Source organism: Ornithodoros turicata, chromosome 1, assembly GCF_037126465.1.
Source record: "Ornithodoros turicata isolate Travis chromosome 1, ASM3712646v1, whole genome shotgun sequence".
Lineage (NCBI taxonomy): Eukaryota > Metazoa > Arthropoda > Arachnida > Ixodida > Argasidae > Ornithodoros > Ornithodoros turicata.
In genome coordinates, this window is record NC_088201.1 from 66,521,235 (window position 1) to 66,545,778 (window position 24,544).

Sequence of the window (24,544 nt, forward strand, 5' to 3'; positions counted from 1 at the left end):
GAAAGACTGTAGCGCCTAAGAATTCGAACGTGGCCATTGATACATGTGGTTACTAGTTATTACATCATGCACGTATTCTACTGCTTGCCAGGTCATTGTTGAAACAACAAAAACGAATTATTAATTATTTTTCTGCGTGTTGTAGCTGGCGAGATACAAACCCTCGAACGAACTGCAACCATTCCTGTTCTCGTAAGCACGTGACCTCTCCCGCGACCGCCTCACTGGCGAAGATTCCTGCTGTGGTGTTACAGCAAGATGAGTTCCGATGTTCGCGGCGGCTATTACTATCGTTGTTGGAGAACTTGGATTGGAGTTTCACTCTATGCAAACTAGCGTCCTCTTCAATCCAGCATAACTTGTGGCGAAGCGTCACTACCCCTTCAAAATACACGTAGCATTCAATTGAAATGAACAAACCGGGTAAACACGCTCCAGCTGTCTCGCATTTGATGTTCCGCATAAGGTTGTGCAATTAGATTCAAAACTGAAATTCGTCGGGCCCACTTTAATAGACTAGCAGTTTCTAAACGGCTGTGCGGCTGCAATCAGTAGCGGTACGGAGGGGCACTAGGCTGTCCCGTCATCCCCGATGGCCCCTGAGGCATCATCATTTGAGGTTGATATTGAGGTTGTGCCATCATCATTTGAGGTTGTGACTGAGGCATCATCATCTGAGGTTGTGCTTGCGGCATCATCATTTGAGGTTGTGCTTGCGGCATCATCATTTGGGGTGCCGTGTTCACGTTGTTAATTATATTAGGTTGTCCCTGTGGAGTTACAATCGTCGGGGCTACAACAACAGTTGGAGCCGCTGCCGGTGCAGGTGCAGGTGCAGGTGCAGGTGCAGGTGCTGCCACTTGTTGTATGTTAGTAACATTGTGAATAACTTCTGTTCTTCGGCAACAGAATCGCCAGATGCAGTAGCAAATGCAGCAGAATACGAAGATACTTGCAAGAGCACTACCTACGGACGCCGCTGTAGATGGGTCTGTGACGGAAAGGGATCGACATGGTATTAAAATAAACATGGAAATAGTCGTATAGCCAGGCTCGTACAAGATACCCACAAAAAAGTATTTAAGTTAAGTTACTGAGTAGCAGGCAAAAAAGTAATTGAGTAGAACACTAAATACCTATAATATTGAAAAAGTATTTAAGATTGAATATTAAATACTCTTAAAAGTGACTAGTTGCTTTCAAGATACTGACGTCACGGCTGGAATGCGCTATCAAAGAAATACGAAGAGCGTAAAGTTGAAAATGGCACTACCAAAAAGGTTTATTAGCTCGCAGGAACGGATTTTCAGAATTACTATCCGACAGCCTGCTCCGGTTTTTCATCACCCCCGACAGTGAACAGACGCTCTAGACACATGCCAGCGAATGCTTTACAGAAACGACATAATTTACTGTCGTTTTGCTCCTTATCGTTGCTTTAACCCCAGAAAGAGTTATCATTTTTTTATCGCTGCGGCTTTCAGCACGGGTCTTCTGTCCGGATCCCAGACAGCTCACCGGACATTTGCTCATCCCCCCAAAGGCTCAAGGCGAACAAATGCTCACTAACCGTTCTCTTATACAAATGCAAATACAGTTGTACACGCTTAGTATAAATGACGATTGTCATATCTTGTTTGTTTGTTCACATACGCACACTGAAGATTTTTTCTTTGTTTCAATGCGTATCATATACAATGAGAAGCTTATTTGCGTAGCCTTACGGGATGCCTTGATAGCTTAGCCATACGGGAAGTGGAAATTCTCTTGGGGGTTGAATCTGAGAAAGGCCATTTTGAAGTTCATGTTTCCAGGAGGTAATCTGGTTGGTGTATGCGAGTTTGAGTTCTTCCCGGGTGTTGTTTCCAATGCAGCCCCCAATAGACGGATTATCTCCGATGAATAGAAGGATTAACCATTGTGTAGGGTACACCACTAGAGGGCACTACGAGCGATGCCTCACCACTAGGGGCCGCTGCTGTCGTATTCCGCGGATGACGTCATTGCTCCTTCCGGGAGCATGGTGAGAGATAGCGGGAGGCATTGGATGGCGATGGGAAATAGAGCGCCCCTTTGTGCAAGGCTGTGGTGGCGCTGCGGGCGACAGGACAGACGCTCTCGGTGGCGGCTCTCTACGGCGTTGTTATGGTTATGGTCTCGTGACCGCGATACGCGGCGTCGGCGGCGAAAGAGTTTTGGGTCCAGCGTTGTGTACGAGTCTGAGCGAGTTGATATTAATCTCACTCCGTTTATTGTTCAACTGATGGTTGTTGTTTGAGAGCTCAATTGCTATGCTGTGAGATTGGGGTGTACGGCACGCATATACGGCACACGACAATATAAATAAATACATATAAACAAAAGGATGTGCACGCTAAATTACGCCACATTATTATAGCTTCCCGTGTTGCTACACTTTGCATTATAAAGGCGCTTTCGCGAACCAGTCCGTTCACAAACAGCCGTGTGCATCCCGTCGTGTATATATTAGACTTGGATACTTTCCTTTTAATTGCCTAATAACGCTTTTGCGACTCGAGCGCGTATATTGGCAGGCTCCAGACTTGCGCAATATTATTTTGGGGATGGCGCATATGCTCAGACAAGAGCGGAGGAAAGTTGTTCTCCTATTTGCTTTATGTATTTATTCACTTCAGTATAAACAATTATGCACACTACAGTGCTATATGATATATTGTAAGCACCTTATGGCTGCAGAATCCCTGGTTGGATATTTGTAAAATTTTAGTGCCTTCTTTTCTGTGGTGGTCACTGTCACTCATAGGGATTCCGTTAAGTGTTGTGGCAATTCCAATGTAAACAGTCATCTGTTATATTGGAAAGTGAGTGATTATAGTCAAAAGAGTCTCAATAAACATGATACCTTCTACAATACCATCTGTGATTCCTAAATGTCAGTATGACAAGGTATGAAGAAATGTTAATGTAGTACATGCTATCCAAAGCAAGTTCTTCCACATCCCCCCCCATCTACACACACTCAGAAAACAAAAACAAAAAAAAGCCGGTCTTGGATTTGCCTCTGATAACATAATTTAACTACACAAATGCAGATACGTGCACTCAAACACATTTGCAAGGAAAGCATGACGATTATTGCAGTTGCAACGGTCATGCCAGTAAGTCATGTACATCTTGGTATTTTTGAAATTTCTCAAACATTTCCATATCTTTTATATTCAACGTGCTGGACATCTAGTGTGCAATACCTGATATCGAATCAAAATCTGAGCCAGTATGGGGTCACGAACACACCGGTGTCACCTGAGCAAGAATAAGGTAGACGTCATGTCAACAAGTTGCACACTGCTGTTCCATCTTGCACATTTGTCATGCTCATCTAGGTATTTTGAAATTTCTCAAACATTTCAATATCTTTTATATTCAACGTGCTGGACAAAATACCTAGATGAGCATGACAAATGTGCAAGATGGAACAGCAGTGTGCAACTTGTTGACATGACGTCTACCTTATTCTTGCTCAGGTGACACCGGTGTGTTCGTGACCCCATACTGGCTCAGATTTTGATTCGATATCAGGTGTTGCACACTAGATGTCCAGCACGTTGAATATAAAAGATATTGAAATGTTTGAGAAATTTCAAAATACCTAGATGAGCATGACAAATGTGCAAGATGGAACAGCAGTGTGCAACTTGTTGACATGACGTCTACCTTATTCTTGCTCAGGTGACACCGGTGTGTTCGTGACCCCATACTGGCTCAGATTTTGATTCGATATCAGGTGTTGCACACTAGCTGTCCAGCACATTGAATATAAAAGATATGGAAATGTTTGAGACATTTTAAAAATACCTAGATGAGCATGACAAATGTGCAACATGGAACAGCGGTTTGCAACTTGTTGACATGCCGTCTACCTTATTGTTGCTCAGGATACACCGGTGTGTTCGTGACCCCATACTGGCTCAGATTTTGATTCGATATCAGGTGTAGCACACTAGATGTCCAGCACGTTGAATATCCGACGCCGCGTATCGCGGTCACGAGACCATGACACCGCCGTGGAGAGCCGCCACCGAGAGCGTCTGTCATGTCGCCCGCAGCGCCACCACAGCCTTGCACAAGGGGGCGCTCTATTTCGCATCGCCATCCAATGCCTCCCGCTATCTCTCACCATGCTCCCCGAAGGAGCAATGACGTCATCCGCGGAATGCGACAGCAGCGGCCCCTAGTGGTGAGGCGTCGATCGTAGCGCCCTCTAGTGGTGTACCCTACACAATGGTTAATCCGTCTATTCATCGGAGATAATCCGTCTATTGGGGGCTGCATTGGAAACAACACCCGGTAAGTGCCCGTGGATGGCCTCAATACCTCTACCGTTACCTCTACCAGAGGAAAACCGAAGCTTCTTATGAATCTGTGAGAACGTCGCTAAAAGTGAATGGATTCAATAGCAGTGGAAGTTCAAAAGGAGCAGAAACTGCGAGGGAGCCCTCAGGAGGAAATGAAAATCTCAGGGTAGGCTCTAGGGTAATCTATAATGATGTGAGCAGTTGTCCGGCTTCAGCGTTTCATTGGTGACCAATTGTCCGCGTCCCCTTCTATCGTGCCCGCTAGGGGTCTCAATGGTTTACCCACACACCCTTCAGGACAATACATCGCCTCATGCATGCCTGCAAACCCGAGGCACGCTACCCCTTCCCATGAGGCACGTGGATGTCCCGAATATCTCAGACGTTAAACCATATGTACAAGCACAAAGCGCATTGTCGAGACCAAAGAGAATTTTTCTCTCGGCCTCCGTGTCACGCACAGAGGAGTATCTTCAAAGTAACTTGGCAAATGACTAGAAGTTACTGAAAAAAGTATTTTAGATTACTAAATACTAGATACTAATTACTAGATACGTAACTTAAATACTCTACTCAAGTTACTGCATATATTGCGCATGCAGTAGAAATTGGAAATGGTCTCACTGTCGTCAGAGTCGGCTGCTACGACGGTAGCCAAGAGCAGCAGTGACAGGAGATGATTCCTAGTATCCATGTCTGCAAAATCAAAAGACTACAGTGTGAGCTGTGTTAACGAAGTACAAGAGTGTAAATTTTTGTTCTGTCAACCGTACAAAAACACAAAAGTCTGGAATGTGAGCCTTTGGTGAAACACACAAATGCATGTCGACATTGGACGACACTGTGAGAATAGTTTTTGTTTGGTTTTAGCAAAGGGTACATGCACACTGCACTTTATGAGGACGGATATTCAAGGACTTCATCCCCCCCAAGCCGTAATTATTTCGTCTTATTTTCTACGCTTGATAGTGTGCGATGAAGGATCCAAACAGGCCAGATACGTCTTAAAAAGAAGAAGGACAGCTGAGATTTCATTGTTCACGAGGACAGGCGCTACTCGTGCAGTGTAACCCAAGGTTTAGCGTTCGTCACTGAGAGCCGCGGGGCAATACTGGTAGTTACCAGGGATAAGGGTGCACATGCATCGGCAACAAGCAGCTGAGGTCACAGGTTGAAAGGAGACAGGTGTGGTTTTCAAAACGCCCGCACGAAAGTAGCCGGTCATCGCCCTCGATCGAAGGAGAGCTGCCCGGGGATTCCGACGAGGCTAACGCAGCGGTGTGGCTGGATTAGGTATGTATCATACGGAGCAGCACTGAACAAGAAGTGAGTCGCAGTAATCGTGAAGCAGTAGACACACACACACACATAAATGGGATGATGATGAGCTGGGTCATTCTCCGCCGTTATTGCGGTACACTGCCCCATTGCGCTTGTGGAAGGGATGAGAATGATGGAAACGTGTCCGGTTAGAGTTCGTCGATTAGTCCTGTGCTGGAGAGGAACTCAGCAACAGCTCGTAGGCCCTTTATCAGATATGAGGGGTCCGACCATGGCCCGAGAATTTTGGCTAAGTCAAACTAGCGTTGATCGACGCGTTGGAGAGCAATTTCCATGAGGGCGCGCTCGCGATCGTACTCTCCGCAGACCAGGAGGACGTGATGGAGGTCACCACGCGCCGACGCGCCACGCAGGACGCGCCGACACCGAGGAGGTGTTTGAAGGCCGGTGTGAACGCCACATTAAGTCTCATGCGGTGGAAGAGTGTCGCAAAGGAACGCGGTATTCGGCGGGGGAGAGTAAGGGATAAGCTGGGGTCAACGGAGTAAAGCAGAGAGTGGGTGGTGATGTCACGTTGCCATTGAGACTGCATCAAGGGGCCAGTGAGGCTTGAGACGAGGTAACGGCGATACCCCCCGAGACAAGATGATGGGGACACGCCGGGTGGACTGGTGCGTGGCTGCGGCTGTTCGATCTGCGTCCTCGTTTCCGCTGATGCCCACATGACTCGGGATCCATTGGAAGACGATAAAGTGGCCCTGTGCGCTTGCTTTCTTGTATACTTGTAGAATTTCAATGACCACAGGACTGAGGAATCCGTGAAGTCCCATAGTTGCCACACATTGCAGTGCAGGTCTGGAATCTGTCAAAACGACCCAGGTGCGAACGGGGCTGTCAGTAATTTTTAGCAAAGCGAAAAGAATAGCATAAGGCTCCGCGCATGTTGACGATGTTTTATGTGAGAGATGATGTCCATCTGAAATTGACTCGGAGGGAATGACAAAGTCAGACGACGAACTTCTCGTGGTTAAGCCGTCCGTGAAAACTACGGTGGAAGTATCATAACACGAGCTCATCATATCGAGAGTGAGCTGCTTCGTCACGCATGTAGCGACGTTACCTTTCTTCCTTGTTAGCCCAGGCACAGACAGAGAAATGCAGGGCATCGGAAAAGTCCAAGGAGGAGTGCTGGGAGCTGTGGGTGCGACCACAAAGTCAGGTATGCTAGCCTTCAGTTAAGACACACATGGGTGTACACTGCTGTGCTTGCGTCTCCGAAGCTTCCTAACTAGCGGATGCCGCCGATGGTGATCTAGAAGGTGGAGGTACTGGCGACACGTCTCCCCGTAGCGAAGCACTTCAAGCGGGGCTTCCCTAGCCTCAGCAATGACCATATGGGTCTCTGCCACCCGAAGGACTCCCAAGCACACTCGGAGACTGCGCGCCAGGAGGCACTGAAGCTTATGGACTGAGGAAGGTGGAAGACCATTCAACACATGCAAACTGTATGCAAGTGACCCGCGAACCAAAGCTCGGTGGACGGCCAAACGCGACGCCATCGCACTGCCCCACTTCATGCCTGCAAGATGCCTGATCACTGCAATCCACCGGTGGACCTTGGCCTCCAAGCTCGCTATGTGCTTCACCCAAGACAGCCTGGCGTCTATCGTAACACCTAGGAAGCGATGAAAAGATGCACTCCTCAGCTGTACACCAGCAACTGAAAGAGGGAATGGATGCATGTTCCTTCTGGTAAACTGAAGTACCACGAAGCAGTAGAGGAAGCAACGGAACCAACGAATTCCAAATTGGGTGTTACTTTTATATCATATTTATTATATGATGTATATTTATTTATGTATTTATTTATATTATTATTTATATATATCATATTTATATCAAATACATATTAGATTTGTATAGGTTTAGAGGAACACTAAAATGCAAAAACACCTCACTTCAGACATAGTGCCCGTTGCGAAACGGACTAGCGTCGCTGTCCGAAGGACGTGCAGATAAATGTTGTCAGTGGAACATTCGCGAGAACCGTTGTGGGCTACAATTCAGTGAATCGGTATTGACAAATACAGCAGTGCGCATCTTGCCGCGGATATACGGAACACTATACGACCGGACCCGTTCCACATCCATATGCCCACGATATGTATGCGAGCGCTTCTCCTTTTGTCTCATTGGGTGCGTTCAGTAGGGAGCGCGTGTGAGACTCCACTGACTTGACTTAACGCGACACCAGCGCCCCTCGCGCACCTGAGAGTGTGAGACTCCGTGCCGCTTTTCGAGCTCCCGTTTCATTGCGGTGCATGGAAGCAGACGACAAGCGCCCTGTTTGAGATTTTCCGTGACGTACTTCCTGTTGAGCGTAGAGTGAGCGCCGGCGCGACCACCTTCGAAGTGTGGGCTCGGAAGCAAAATGCGGACTTATATATTACCCCCCAGTGCTCCGAAATATTTAATTTTAAATATTAACTAATATTTTTTTAACAGTTATCATGCTTCTGTATTAGTGGACAGCTTGCACACGGATATCGTCGGTTATTCGCGGGACGGGAAATGCGGTGCTTTAATGCAGACATCTTCGCGCTATGCAGCCCTCTTCACTGTAAACAGCTCCTATGACGTCTGTTACAAATTCCTATCTTTTCCATTTCATTCGCCTTTAGAAGGAGGAGTCTTCACAACCGCAGTCATCTCTTCCAACGTTGCTATAGGTTCAAACTAAGGCTGCGTTCCAATACCCCGGTTAGTCGACTGCCTAGCGGTCTAACCGGAAGTGCCGCCATGTTCTAATTCACGCCTAGACTGCTATCCAGGCGTCTTTCGCCTAGTCTGCATCGATGCACACTAGCTATGCGTCTGAGTGGTCGTCGCTGACAGCAGCCGTGAAAATTAATACGCTTGTCGACGACATCTATACTCTTATGTCTGGTGCGTTTACGGCGTTCAACAATAAGTCCAAAAAAGAGATATTTTATCTAATTTATTTATTGAAAATACAAGAAAATACAAGAATCGCGCATTTATTGGAATACTACGCCGTAACAGCAATGAGCCGGCCGTGACGGCATTTTCGCTGATCACTGTGTTCTGCAATATAACGATACGCACGAAGAATGCATCGACAATTGAGTTGAATTATTTAATTATTTGAACGTTTATGAATGAATTACGCGGCGTTTAAACCAAATGCGGAATTAAAGTTCCTACGGGCCATGACAGATGGCGATAGCGGCGCCAAGTCCGCAAGTTTGTCCCAAATATCCGCCGATAAGGCGTCTACCTAGCTGCCCACTCAGACAGCTTCTCCTGCGCCGAGTATTGGAACGCAGCCTAAGCCAACGTGTAATCCGTCTGTGCACTGCATGGGCAGACAACAGGAAGCGGCATCAGCGAGCGAGCAGTGTAGCGCTCCAAAGTTGCTTTTCGCTGTTATGTGGCGGCTCCTGGGGACTGCCATACCCGCGATTTGAGTGCGCCAAAAGAGGAGCGCTTACTAAACGCACCCTTACTAAACGCAATTGGATGTCGCCAATCTTTGCCTCGTGGGGATACCATTTGTTGCCGGCAAGGACAGCTCTGTTTTCATTGCGCTTTCTTCTAAACGATAGGGCTGTGTGAACTAATTTTGCTTGCATTATGCTAACTGCAACATGGAGTCTCATTTGACAGCGAGGTATTTTTCCTTTTCAGTGCCCCTTTAAGTCCGCACAGAAGAGGGTACAACAAGGAACGGGCACGGTCCCTTGATGCTCGTTCAAGTACACAGACGTATCTGAAACTGGAGCGCACGCAGAGGGAGCTCTCTGGTCAATGTGAGCTCCCAAAGTAAGCGCCGCCAGCAGAAGGACCATCTAACGTCTCCCTCCCCCCCACACACCCTTTAGTGGTAACTAGAGTCACTAAATAGGGAGCAGAGTAGCGACACTGAGCGACGCCGGCGAGCGAGCGCGCCATCTTGAGTCAGGCGTGGCTGCGTCGCCTAGCAATGGGACGCCAATTTCCCCCATCTCCGGTGGAGAACAACACGCAGTCGAGCCAGATCGCAACCCACGGAACCGGTTTTGGATGGCGGTAACTCAACATGGACGGAGAGTTCTTGGAAAGAGAAACCACGTGACACGATCGGCCCAATCGCGGACACTGAACGGCGACTCCGACGCGGAAAAGGAATGCGATCCTCTGTACCCCTATTTAGTGACTCTAGTGGTAACGAGTTGATGCCCCGTAACGGGCCCTGTGGGGCTCCGTAACGAGGCGGTGCCTCTTCCAAAACGGGGATTGGTTCAGACTGTTGTGTAGATACAGGCTAGACAAACTGGAGACAGAGACACGCTATCTTCAATGTTGCTTGGTCGGTGGTCCAGCAGTAGAAACTTGGCGTCGAGTGGAATGGTGCCCTTGACGCGTCAATGACCCATACCCTCTGCTTGGGTCGATATTCTTCGCGATGTTGGTTGTTGTAATTAAACTCCCGATGTTTTCGTGCGTATTGCTCAAGTCTCTTGAGCTTATGAGCTTCGGACACTGACGGCATCAACAGCTCTGTGGTCATTGCTTAGTGAATTCGCAATCGCCGTCTGTAAAACGTTAGTTGGAGAAGGGGATTACTCTGTATGCCAATAGTGCCCTGTAAGGTTCAGACGCTTTTGTGATTTTCGCCTTCGCAATCTTAGCTGCTGTCTCTGCATAGCCATTGTTTGTGCGTATACTTGGGGCTCGAGGTAACATGTGGGAATCTCCATTCTCTAGCAAGATTCAGGAATTCTGAATAGATTGATGGCCCGTTGTCTGCAGCTGCAGTCTCTGGAACTCTATGCCTCTCAACGATTGACTTAACCTTAGGAGTGACTGTCTCAGACCTCTGGTTCTCTAGCAGTGCTATTTCGATGTAGCGGGAGTAGGAATCTGTCACTATAGGAGGTAGCTCTTCCCGTTAGCATATAAAATGTTAATAGTCACTCTTTGCAATGTTCGGTCAGGGAAAAGAGCGGGCATAACAAGTTTGGCTCCGAAGAATTCCGTTTCATGTAATTGGCGCAATTCTCGACAGGGTCAGTAATTTCCATAGATATATCTGCCACCAACAGGAATCGTGGGCTAGTTTTTTTTTTTACACTTGACTGTACCCTTGTGTCAGTCGTGGAGAGAGATGAGAAGTAAAGGTCTCAACGAAACAAGTATGGCGAATCTCTGCCGTCTCGTGAGAATTTCATCACGTAGCGTAAATTTGTTCCTAGACTTCCAGTATGGCAAGCACTCCTTGCGCAAGTCTGACCTCTTATTTGGCGAGCTGGTCTGAATACCTTTGAACAAAGCTCTGCAGATGGCATCCTAGGATGCTGGCTTTGCACATGCAAAAGTCTCTGATGAGTTACGTCCGGGACATGAATAAGTGCTTGCTGAAACTGAATTCTCCTGCAAGGCATGTACTTCTCTGCTCAGCAAGTGGCCGTCGAGGCAATGCGTCCGCAACAACGCCTTTGCCTTGTGCCGTGTTGTATCGTGAAGTCCTCCCGGATCACCCTGAGGCGCAAGATGCAAACATGGTGTAAGATCATCCACTGGCTTTCTCGTGAAATAAGTGGGTTATGATCAGTTTCAACGTGGAACCTTAATCCCACTTTGTAATCTCGCAATTTTTCGCACGCCCAAGTTATGCCCAGTGCTTCTTTCTCTATTTGAGAATAGCATCATCTTGCATGACTGAGCGTCCTAGATGTGTACGCTAAGCAAGAAGGTAGTCGTCGTCCTGCAGCTGAAAGAGTAATGCTCCCAGTCCGTAGATAGATGCATCCGATGAAAGAAGAGTTTTGCGCAAGGGATTGAAAAGCGCAAGCACAGGACGAGAGGCTAGGCATTGTTCAGTTTCTTTGAGTGCCGTTTGTTTGTATACTTTCGCAGTGAAAAGGTGTCCCAGGGAGGGGAAATCGGACGCGTCACAAAACTGCTTCCACCGACGCCGCTCTTGTGGCGATTGTTAGGGGCACGAAGCTGAACTACTCAGGTGCCTTTAGTTGATATAGGGCTGTGGTGTGGCTTATGTTCTCATCTTGAAATATTTGAAGTGTCCTCGGACGGCAGTGGTAGAAGCCTCAGGGCGCAAAGATGGAACCACGCTCTTCTGACACCATATTATAGATAGAAGTCTGCACGGAAAAGGTGTGTGCGTACGAGCGTCATCCCCACAGAATGTTTTCGTAAAAGAAAGAAGAAAAGATAACGGGGCGGAAGTTCCGCTACGTCTCAAGGCCAATTCTCACGGCCACTTGGCGACGCCCGACGCGGGCGGCGGAAATAGACTCGCATTTCCGGTGTTGGGAGAGGTGAGGCGTCGAGCCAAACAAATTGCCATACCGAACTCCTTTCACGACGTCGGCGAGAACTGCCCAGAACGATACACTGGCGACCAATAAGGAGGCACAGAAGGCCACGCCTCCTGGTCTTTCATCTGCTTTGGACGACGGAATGCCTCTATGGTGGGAACATGAAAATCGTGCGCTCTGACGCGATGGCGGAAATGCGCCTCTACTCCCGTCGCCCGCTCGTGACGTCGCGTCGGGCGTCGCCAAGTGAGAGCTGGCCCTCACTTTGAGCATTCGCACGGCGACGAGCGACGTACCGCGACGTACCGCGTACGTCGAGCGACGTACTGCGCACATAGCAGACGAGACGACATCATCGGCCCAGTCGTTTGCTGCGGATTCTGTGTGGCAGACGACAGGGCCGATTGTACGGAACATCTTGGGGCTGAGCCGCGCGATATTCACGTTACCGTGTATTCACACGAGCGAGATTCCCCGCAGAAGCAGAAGACGCGAAAAACGTCATAGCTTTCTGAGCGCGAGCGCTCAACGTCCAGTGTTCCCGTACACTGCTAACCGCGGGGAATATCCTTCAACACAGACACCAGATATCCTGTAGCAGACGACAGGAACGACGCTGACGGTGTCGTCTGCTAAGTGCGCAGTACGTCACTCCCGATATTCCGCATCGTGTGAATGCTCACATAACACGGGACGGAACTTCGTCTCTATGAGCAGTAGTATTGCTTTTCCTTCCACTAGAATCTTCCGTGAGGATGTCATCTGTGTGAATACACAGTTAGAAGAGCACGAAAAGACATTACGTTGAGCGCTCACGCTCACGTAACAGCGGAAAGCTATGACGTTTTGCGCTGGAGTGTTCTGTGGAATGTCGCTCGTGTGAATACACGAGCATGGTCCCTCCATGGGAACGTACGCGCAGTGAACTTCCTCACGGGCCTCAGAGTTTGGAGTGGAGAAGAATGGTATGACGCCATCGATGACGCCATCGATGTCGACATGCGTGTCAACATTTAGAAATCCTCGTAAAAGCTCGGTATAACTTCCGTACTTCAGGCCCAATGTAGAGATACCAGATTGGTCTGGAATGGCAAAGAACGTTAAAGTAGCACAGAAGTCATTTTTAACGCCCTGTTTTCTTTCTCTAAATCTGTTAAGCATGCCAGTAAGATACACCATGAGAATTAATTCACACAACAGAGTCATAATTATCGTAGAAATTGAATTTAAAGTACGCCGCAAAAGCGACCGAGCGCAACGGTGATGGAGAGCAGTACCAGCCTGTGATTTCGCGCTGACGTTATACAGAGTCCGCGCTTGCTGAGCAGCGCTTGCTGATTCCGGACTCTGAAAAAGCATTGCTCCTGGCTCGGTCTTGATTCAGCCTCTCCTTCTATCCCCAATTCTCCGGGGGAACTGGCAAAACTGGTTTACGGCGGCAAAGGGACAGGGCGCTGACCTCTATTGACCAGCTAACCAGAACGCGCGGACTGTGTAACCTCATCGGTGACGTAGCATGATGCTTCTTGCCCCTGCCATGTTGCCCCTGCCATCATCGGGGTTGCAGAAAATTTACTTTTTACTTTTCTCAAAGAAGTTGGCAAGTGATGCAATGTTTCAGAAGGATATTGTGGGTCATGTCTTGCAGGTCGACGTGTAAGCGAATCATGGACTTCTTTATGCGTGCTGCACTTCGAGAAAAATAGGTTGATTACCATGAACAGTGAAATTCAAACGGCTTCGTAACGGATATGTATTTTCGTCTATGATGTCTTTTCCTCAGACTTTAGCACCAGTGCTCGTAGGTGTCTGTTGCCGTGTAAATGTTCGGACTGCCGGCGATTTGCCGTGCAAGCTCACTTTTGTGTCCCGTATCTTGGCAAGTTTTTTTTCCTTGCCGCATCGTCGCGGCTCTCTCATGCTGAATTCAAACGGAAGGTATCAGCTTTTAGTCCGTTGGGCAACTCGTATCAGCAGCGAAGAGGAACGACAATTTCTTCTTTGTCATTGTTGTTGTCGCTGGCACTACCATCAATTCGCATAGAAGCCAAGATGCGGTACCCGGCGTGATAAGATGTCTGCGTGATTTCGAGTGGAGCGAACCATAGGAGCGAACCATAGGAGCGAAGCTCACATCGTGGCTAACCTTTCCCTCCTCTTTTTTTTTTGCATTAAACATATCCCCCCCCCCCCCCCCCCGAACCATAGGGTGATATATCTATATGGATACATATCTATGGGTATATGCATTGGTGGCCAAGCTGTATCGGGAAATTTCATGAATTACAGGGGAGTGGTTGGAAAAATTCAGGGGGAGTGTACACCTCCCTGGGGGGTGGGGGTAAGTATACCCTAGAAAGGACCGCAATTATAGCAAAGTACCTTAGCGTAAACAGCTGAGCGGTATAGTTATTAGGCATTCGCATATGCAATTCATCAACGAAAAACTTCACTTGACACACCAACAGAAACAAATGAGCTTCTTTCCCAAATGAGACATTGAAAATTTGAAAGGCGTTGCAGTTCTTCGTACATAGTTCTTCACGAAAGATTATCCCAACGTTCAGGAGCACTGATATTGTCGATTTACACACTGTATTGTTGATTTTGCTTGCAATTCCAACGTGAAAAAAAAAAAAAAAAAAACAGGGACAGAGAAATAATTAAAATTTTCACGCATTGACCCTCGTACATAACTACTCCATCTCTATTACTTTTTCCTTTTTTTTCTCTGCGCCTCTCTGTGCTCCGTATACTTATTCGCGCATGATATCCAGAGAGGCTGCTGTTATGCTGCAAGCCCATAAACTTAGTGTAATAATTAAGATGATGTCATTCTCTGCACTTGTCTCCACTATTACTTCTCAATTATCATATTACTTACAGTGTAGTTTATCAAAATGCACGTTCAGACCTCATAACTGCTTGTTGAGGTTCATGAGTCACAAGAACTGCTCGAATGTAAATGTACTTCCTAACGTCGACAGGAGCAGCACTACATCGAGCAAGGGTAAAAACAATGCCTGAAAACCTAGTTTCATTCCGAATTCTTCATTATTGGTGTGTGCGTGTGTGTGTGTGTGTTTGGGGGGGGGAAGCTTTGTTCTATGTAGTGGTCAAGAGCCCTCGGGACACAGAATAGCTGATTGCAAGCCATGCACATGCGGACCGCGTGTGTGAGAGCCCTGATTGCCCTGATCTAAGCATTGCTTCATCTTAAGCGAGAAATAAATAATGTACTCGAGGGCGCGTAGCACTTGTTTAGCGTTATCTCCAAATCTGGTGTTTAGTTCTGCTCCAAAATCTCTGGTCCAAAGAAGTCGCGTTTGATCAAATCAGAGCCACTCGCCACAGCACTCGCAGACGCCAAATTGTTCATATCTTCCATTTCATTTAGTGATAGCTCTGGATATAAACGTGATACCGAATATGTCATCACTTAATTGCGTAGTCTGTATATCCATGCTTAATAGCTATGAGTCCGCGGCCCATACCTGGTTCCCTTGCTAGAGCCTGCGAAGTAGCGCTTGGTCAAATCATTCATTTTCAAGCGACCAAAGAACAAACAGGAGACAAGATCACACACAAGTCGCTCTGTTGTTGTTTCGTGTTTGTTCTTTGGTCGCTTGTGGATTTACAACAAACAGGCCCAATCTATATACTTCAGACATTTTGCCAAATCGTCGCCCAAGTGGCACTCACTGTCGCCAATTTGTCAGTTTCCTCTATTTTAGCTCGTAATAACTCTCGATACCAATTTGATACTGACGGTATCATCATAAAATTACGTAGTCTGTGTATTGCCTGCGGACCGTAGCTGCTGTCCTTGCTGCACTCTTAGAACTCGCATGTAGTCAATTTGTCGTCCAGAAGGCTATCACAGGCGCCAACCTGCCAAGTTCATCCGGCAATCTCCCGATATCTGGAAAGTGTCATGCTCGTTCCCACAGTTACACATCGCGTCTTATCCCTTATCTTACGCAAGTGCTCCAGGGTGTGTTATCGGTGTTGTTATCAGGTCGGGGCGCGAAAAGGGAATTGTTCGCCTCAGATCTGCCCTTGCGTAGTCCTCTGCTATCAGGTCAAGCCGGGTTTCAGAGGGCGTGTCCCTGAATGCTGCTCTTGCGTAAAGAAAGCTGCATAGGTTAAATCACCAGTCGGGACAAACGCAACATTCGTTCATTGCATTTCTCTTTTTCTTTTTGCAGTTGTGCTCTCCTGTGCGGAATGCAAACGCCCACTTTATCAGCCCCGAAATATCGGTATGTTTCCCAGTCAGTCCAGAGATCGTGGACTAGGTGGGAATTTTCATAAACTTCTTTTATAAGTAACACGTATCTGGGAGCAGCATGACACATCAACCACGTAAACTTTTCTTGGGCTATAGGGCTGTTGCAGTGAAGTTTGCACAGCGCCATTTCGGGACCAAACGGCCGCGGATCACAACAGTAAGGAGTTCCATCAGCGGGTTCTGCATGGTGTGTCAAACGGTATGGTGCCAAGGAAGCTACAAAACCTGTAGGAAATCAACAGAAAAAGCGGTGCTTCTTGAAAAACGTGAACAACTCGAAACCGTGTACTTGAAAGTGCCGCGTCGTCTGCTAAACTGGGGAGTGTTGCATGATTTGGGGCGCTGATGTTGCTGCTCACTCGCGCCACCTGGCCCAGAGCAACAGGCCCATACGCCTTGACAACTAGCTAAAACTATGACTTACGTTACACAGCTGCGATTTTTCAACCTGGATTTCACGAACGTCGACCTGCGCTTCCGCGAACTTCATGGTATCGAGCTCACATTAGAGAGTTTTAGTAATTCGTACGATATCGCCATTGCGTACGTAAGGGATATATCTGTTACGTACGCTATCGCCTTTGCGTACGATGTAATAAAACTCTCTATTAACGACATTAAAGGTGGCAACGGTGATGACTGACACAAAGACCGAGAAAATTCCCTTGTATCATGAAGACTCGACTCAAGACACGCTGCACCTTACCTGCTTGCTCTTTGCACAGGTTGCAATCGCTGCTGTTTCGACTTTATCAGTGTACACGTCATGAGGGCTTCGGTGCGCCTGCGCGTTGTTATATTTATGAGCTTGACGAAAATATACGAAGTCTTCCGTGACGAATTCCAACGCAGGTCCCGTTACGGCTTCCTTTCTCAGTATTGCTTACTTTGTTGGTTGTGCGCGTCGAAACTTGAAAATAAAGTCGAATGGGCAAAAGGTCTCCGTGGAGTGTGACTATAATAATTCGTGGCTTTAACGTCAAGAGATTACTACGAGACAACTGCGTTCATGAGCGACTGCACGTTTTAATTTTTGCTGACCTGTGGGGTTTTTGGAGGTAACGGATGGGTGTTTAAGCAATTAGTTTCATGCAGAAGCCGATGGCGTGGTAACAAAGCTAAAAAGGTCGGCTAGACGAGTCGATCGGTTTTGGCATGGGTTCAGTGGTATATTTCATCTTCAAAGGATGAGGAAGCGTTTTTTTAAAATCTGGTTTTAAGCTGCCCGGAGATCTGTCAGCAGCTCCGCGTGAGGCATTACACTGTTTCTCGGAACGAACGATTTGACAACCACAGTGCAGTGTGAAGCTTGTTCCTCACTCTCGTCAATCGTATTGTGGTCGCGGGATAAAGTGTCCTCATATAATTTACACTGAGTGCCCGCTTTATTAGACACATCCCTGTCTGTGGAGAAATTGGCAGCTCCGAGTTTCGTAATCACTCGTGAGACTATGACAGCAAGAAGAAATATTAATGCGCAAGATATCACAAGAAGTGTGCGCTTCAGCTACATCATGAGCAAAACAATAGAACTGCATGATTTTTCTTGAGGTATGATTGTATAGGAAAGTTCACTGTCACTGGAAAGTTCACTGTCGGTGACGGCATTTATGACGACTATACTCTCTTGATCTTGCATCACATTGCCAATGTTATACAGGGAATGATACGCAACTGAAAGAACTGCGCCGTAACAACAGGTAAATGAGCCGACGACGTCGCCATCCAGTACAAAAGCGGGCAGCAGAAGAGCGTATCCGCCGTATCCGAGCGGATGCCCCCGTCGATATGCACGTTTCATCTGGATCAATGTGAAGCCATGGAGGATGGTGGGGTGCGTCGATCTCACGCTATCATGTGGGAACTATTTCCCTGGCATACCTTAGGTTCCTTAATAATAGTATATCACGAACCATCGTCGCAAGACATTGTTCCGGATCATAGTGCTTGCGTCTTTGCATTGTGTCCCAGACGAGTCTCGTGTGCTCTGTTGAAGTATGGATTCGGTTTCCAGGCGCCACTGCTTGATGTGATAATCTAGATCACGTACTGTACGCTATGAAAATAGGTCAGCCTTTCGCGCAGTCCCTCAGGATTTCCCTTTCCCCTTGTGCACGTAGAACGGTCTCATTGGATCGCTCTCAAATAAAGTACCACAACAACTGTACGTGAGGTCCACGTTGCGGTGATCTTTTTCATCATAGTGTTGTGGCCCATCTGCGAATACCCCCCTTATTGCTGCTTTCTGAGTGGACAGACGCTGTGTCACGAGCTTTCTCCAACCCTATTCTTTCTCTCATGCGCAGAGACCTACTGTCGTAGCGTATATCCGGCCATGTGGAGAAAGAAGTCTCCGACATGCTTATCGCTCTCAAGCAAATGATAATACAGGCGCAACAGACGTGAACTATGCAAGGTCTCCCGAAGAAGGCGACAAAATTCTGTTGCAATTTAGACCTATGCAAATTTCACCAAAAAGTCCCTTGCTTCCATATCGTCATCAAGTCTGCGTCACACCATAGAAACAGGACAACGACGCCGACGCCGACACGCCGGCCACACCGACGGAAGCGTGTCTTCCCACTTCGCCTATTCCCATTTCGCCTAATGTTTTTTAGCGGATTATCTCGCAATCTCTTAGGGGGTTCACGAACTTCCAACTCAAAGGGGTTCCCATTTGGCCTAATGTATGTTGCAGACAGTCCCACTTCGCCTACTGATCCGTGTCACGTGATGAAAGAAGGCTGTCCACTAGCGTGCTGCCAAAAGTCACTTTCGCATCTTCCATTAACTTTACAACCTCGTTGGTTTTATTCAAGCATAGCGTTGCGTTAAATGCATTTTTTAGTACTTCCTGAAAAGTAAATGCGAGAAATTTGTTATTCTTTTTCGGGAAGTCAGTGTTAGTTACGCATCTCCACATAGCAACTTTATTCCTTTGCTAGTTCTATTCAAACGTGCCGCCAAAAGTCACTTTACCTGTTATATTTCGTATCTGTGTGCTAAATTAATGAGGTCTGTCGCAGGTCACGTGCACAGGGACCACGTCACGACCATCTGGTAGGTCACGGCGTACCCTTCGCCATGCCTTCGTGTTAACGGATTATCGGATTAAAGAGGCGGGAGGGGTGACTGGCGTTAGGCGAAATGGCACTGCTGCGCAATCTCATTAGGTCTGGCGAAACGGGGCTGTCGACAAACAGCCGTTACTTGCATGCCCCGCCCAGTCGTGCAATCTTATTCTTCAGTGCCCCACTCTCACCCTCAACGCATTAGCCTCATGCTTTCCTTCAAGTCATCTTCTGTGATCCATCTCATCATTCTTTCACCGTTTGTTAATCTTTTTTTTTGTCATCTTTGTCTACCTCATCCTTCTTTCATCCTTTGTTAGTTTATTGTTTATTTCCTGATTCCTTTTCTTTTCGTTTTATTTATTTCTTATTTCTTAATTTTCTTTATCTCTTATTTCTTTCTTTACGGAATAGCAAGCCGACGTCCCGTTTGGCTGACCTTTCCCCCGTTTTTTTCCCTTTTCGTATAATAAATATATGACCCCCCCCCCCCCGCCCTGATAGTGACGTCTGCAGGGAATGAATGCCCTCGTCCGACGACAACCTTACGTCGTCCGAAACGAGGACCCTTTACATTTGCAAGCGAAGGTGTGTGCGATACCACAAATAATAAAATGAATAGATTATTATCGAGTAAAACGTTTTCGTTGATTCATGAAGAGATGGATGGATGAATGTTTAACATAAAACAGAGATAAGTTTCCATACAGACTGGGCACGGAAATGGACCCGCTGCATTGCAAAAACTGAACTTCACCGCATAGCACGCTCTGCGCCAACCATTGACACGTATGATAGGGTTTTCGCTCCTGATTCGAAGACAGAGGAGGGGGAGCGTACTCCTTTTTGTGTCACTTTGGATATATGGTAATTGACACAAAAAGCGTACGTCTCCTCCTCTCCTCGAATTAGAGGCGATAATGCTATCATTCGTCGCAACGGTTGGCGCAGGACGTGCTATGCGGTGAAGTTCAGTTTTTAGAGTGTACCACTTTGCAAAATCACTAGCAGGGACACAGGTTTTTCGTGCGGCTCAGGGAATTCGACTGGGAATGAAAAGAAATGAGAGGCATATTTTTGGATTTTGCTCACTTAAAAAACAAACAAACAAAGAAACTAAAGAAAGAAAAACGAAAGAAAGAAAATTCCACCCGTGAATAGAGCGGAGGGAACACGAAGGCATGGCGAAGGGTACGCCGTGACCAACCAGATGGTCGTGACGTGGTCCCTGTGCACGTGACCTGTGACAGACCTCATTAGTTTAGCAAACAGATACGAAATATAACAGGTAAAGTGACTTTTGACAGCACGCTTGAATAGAACTAGCAAAGGGATAAAGTTGCTATGTGGAGATGCGTAACTAACTTTGACTTCCCGACAAAGAATAACCAATTTCTCGCATTTACTTTTCAGGAAGTACTAAAAAATGCATTTAACGCAATGGTATGCTTGAATAAAACCAACGAGGTTGTAAAGTTAATGGAAGATGCGAAAATGACTTTTGGCAGCACGCTAGTGGACAGCCTTCTTTCATCACGTGACACGGATCAGTAGGCGAAGTGGGACTGTCTGCAGCATACATTAGGCCAAATGGGATCCCCTTGAGTTGGAAGTTGGTGAACCCCCTAAGGGATTGCGAGATAATCCGCTAAAAAGCATTAGGCGAAATGGGAATAGGCGAAGTGGGAAGACACGGCACCACTGTGCCAACCCCATGAGCATGCGCCACTGCCTTTATGCTTAATCTGGCATACCGCAATAAGGCCAGTACGGCAGAAATTTTTGCAATAGACTACACCACACTTCGGAAAAATGCGAGTTTTAGTTGTAGCGTACGGAATTGCCTTGCGTGCGCAAAACGATTGCGTACGCACGGAAATAACGTGTTCATACCGCACACGCACTTTTACGCAAGGCCACGTTATTACGCACTAGTTATAACGCAGATATCTCGAAAGCATAGTGTTCATCGCAGCGGGCGTACCCTTGTCTTTGGAAAACATTGAAAACTGTTTGACCATTTTCGCGAAACGTTCTTTCTCGATTAGAAAACAGGACTGACTGCTCCACTTGTACACTATATTTCGAGGCATTAGCGGACAGCAGAAGAGAAATTATAATGCAATTACACAGTATGTAACGCATCGTTAGGAGATCGTAAACTACAGCATACCTGGGCTGGTGACGGGCTGCGAAAGACTTGCACAGCTCTGTGGACGCCCCTTCGAATCGCTGTTATCGCGCGGTCTCCATCAAACCAGATAATCAACAACAATTCCCGTTCATAGGTTACAGCCAGGACATTGCGAGATAAACGGTTACTGGAAACGGATAATGCATTGTGACATTTTATATGTCGTGTACTGCCCTGAGCACCACAACACGACAAAGTCCAAATTCCAAGGGCGTTCAGATGTTCCTTTGTTGTTGTTTTTCATTGGTTCTAGTCACTTCAAACGTCCATTGACGTGTTGAACGCCGTGACGTTGGATGTGACGGATAAGCTGTATTAGTCGTGCAATCGCAGGTTGTGCGCACTGATCTCTATCTATAAAGGCTGGATGGCGCATGGGAAAAGGGCTCGCGGGGGAGAGGCGTGCATTCGGGCCGCCATGTTGGGAGGCCCTAAAGCGCAGTGTGCGCCCATAGAAAACAATGGCAGGCAACGGAGATTGTGAGTATTTATAGCGCTGCAGGCGTTGATCGTTGCTTGTCATCACACAATTTTGTAAGGTGCCAGTATACTGATGTATCCTAACAGTGTTTCACAGGTGTCCTGCCGTTCGATTCTTAATTACGTTATGTTTTGCATTCCGAAACTAGACCGTCACAGCAGTGCAGCGCTGGGGATTGTACTACAGTACGTTTCCCAGCCAATATTTCAACAAGAAACGATGTGAGGTTAACAACCACCATGTATGTAATATCCCGTGCTGCGTTCTGGACAAAAATTGTTCCATAAAGAACGGTCCGGGAAAGGATATACTCGCATGGCAGAAAGAGATCGTTCTGTAGAATCAAAGCCGTTGTTTTAGCCGTGTATCGGTTTCGTATGATTTATATCAAGCACCGCCGCAGAAAGTGTCTTTTAGTGAACGACTGCGGTGCTTTGCCTCGCAAATATGGACACACCGAAGCAGCCCAAATACGTTGTGAGCGTGATCTAATTGCTTCACGCAATTAGAACACGCTCGTTAGGACAGTTAATCAGGTAGTGATGTAAGCCTAATCAGTTAAGTTACTTAAAAGTGGTAACACCTCCTTGAGACACAAGATTTACCTCTTTTTGAAGTACAGCCCTTCTATGTTTGTTTGTATGTTTCTTCCTTCATTTGTTCTGATTATTTGCAGGCGCGGTTGTGCCAAACTGAATGTCCTTCTCGAGTACTCACATGCTTTTGCTGAATACAACTGCAGCGTGAGCAAAGCTGCTTAGGAACGGGGGCCTGCTATCCAGTGCTGACTTTGTCATGCTTGTTATGTGGAGCACGTTCGAAAAAATGCAGCTGCACATCTGAAACTCCAATGAGTATCATCGTCATCTAAAAGAGAGCGTCGTAGCACCGTGGTGAGACCAGACACGCTTTCTGAATATCTTCTATGGCACCTTCCGCAGTTTGCACAGTTTTGTTCAGCATCGAAGTCTCTCATAGGAACCACTTTGCATTAACTGTGACTCCCATCTTACATTTTGATGTGCAAGGGCCTTCTTGCACTACACACGTATGGTCTGCAACAGGATAATTGCAGCAGGACGATTTGGAGCCTGAAACAGTTGTGATTTTGTCATTTTGGCCCTCGTGTACCCCGTCTGTGAAACGTAAACAAAAAAAAATCTAACACGATATGCTTTTGTAAAGAAGGTCACTAATGGTGAGTAAAGCGAATATACAAGTTCAAGTTTATTCAACATTTTATATCATACATTATATTATTCAACATTTTATATCAAGTTTATACAACATCAAGTTTATTCAAGTTATTTCTTGCACTTATGCGTTTCAGGATACAATGAACGTGCAGGGAGGTCACAAAAGACTACATTTATTGTTTTATGACCTTGCTACAATGACAATATATATTTTAGGAATGACAATGGACAGGTACTCTCTCTAAATTTGTAGCACTCAATTTTAGGTTAGAATGAGCAATGAATAGCAACTTCCCTCCTGGTATTTTCTTATATATGATGAATTTTGAAGTTAATGTGATCAAATATGTGTTAATATAATAATATATATAAGAATATAATATGTGATAAATGAATGTGATCAACAGTAGATGTAAACAACACCAGTAGCCAGAGAAGTGCATTCTCAAGAAATAATTTTCTTCTTATAGCATATATGTGCATGCCTATTAACTGAAATAATTATCACGGTTCTCACGGTTTTAATTTCTGAGAGTGTACTGTAGAGACGGCTTAGATCTACAACAGTTAATACAAGGTATTATATACTGTGAATACATTTAAAAATCCCATGTGACACATACTTTTTGGAGGTGCTGTGGTAATCAAAGTTTGTGGGCATTACGCAGGTTCTGCACCCATTTCTTGAGTATATCGAGGCAGCTGTGAAGTAACCTGCATTGATGATGATTATTCCAATTTTTATGGTGCATCGACAACAAAGGAAATAATACATCAGAACATTGGTTTGGGTGCAACCAGTTAAAAATGAATATGTTGTTTAATAAATGCATTGGACAAATGTTAAAACATCAGTTTAAAACATGGTTTACAATCCCTGTATCTTCTAAAAATTAAAAAGATGAAAAACTATTCTAAAAAGAATATGGGGAACTCTTCTAAAAAGAATTATAATCTCTAATTATTATATTGCTGGGTGAAGGAGCCTAAAGTGTAAGGTGTGTTTCTGATGTGAACATGTAAGAAAATATGCAAAACTGAGAGAGGCTAACCACAGTGCGTGCACTGAGGTTGTTCCTTCCTGTAAAGTAAAAACCAGTGGATGAGGAATGTGATACTTACCTGTACACCCAGCCGTATCACACTACACAGATTATTCACTGAGTAGCCCTCATGACGAAACCTGTATTGAGAGACCACTTTTGCCTTAAAAACTGCTTCAAATAGCACGACAGTAGTAGAGAGACGTATAGAAACTACGGCAGGTCCATTTGACGGCACTCCCACCCTGAGCCCTGCGCGTATTTTTCACTGCGCGGCGCGTGTGGGGAGGGTTGTCCGCGCGCTTATCG

The 24,544-nt window shown here is 46.4% G+C and overlaps 1 protein-coding gene across 4 annotated transcripts; it reads right to left on the bottom strand.

Moving 5' to 3' along the window:
* Positions 1 to 488: 488 nt before the first annotated feature.
* LOC135378354 (protein shisa-5-like) lies at positions 489 to 21,647 on the bottom strand. 4 transcript variants are annotated; one of them, XR_010418335.1, is made up of 3 exons: positions 21,495 to 21,647; positions 4,962 to 5,033; positions 489 to 991 (listed from the first exon to the last, which is right to left on the bottom strand). XR_010418335.1 is itself a non-coding variant. In XM_064611369.1 (3 exons), the coding sequence occupies exons 1-3, from the start codon at positions 6,782 to 6,784 to the stop codon at positions 549 to 551; spliced, it is 561 nt and encodes a 186-aa protein (XP_064467439.1). In that variant the 5' UTR covers positions 6,785 to 6,799; the 3' UTR covers positions 489 to 548. The 4 variants fall into 4 exon arrangements, 1 of the variants encoding a protein (XP_064467439.1); XR_010418336.1 differs by lacking the exon at positions 21,495 to 21,647 and adding an exon at positions 16,957 to 17,032; XR_010418337.1 differs by lacking the exon at positions 21,495 to 21,647 and adding an exon at positions 16,675 to 16,696.
* Between the last annotated feature and the right edge of the window lie 2,897 nt (positions 21,648 to 24,544).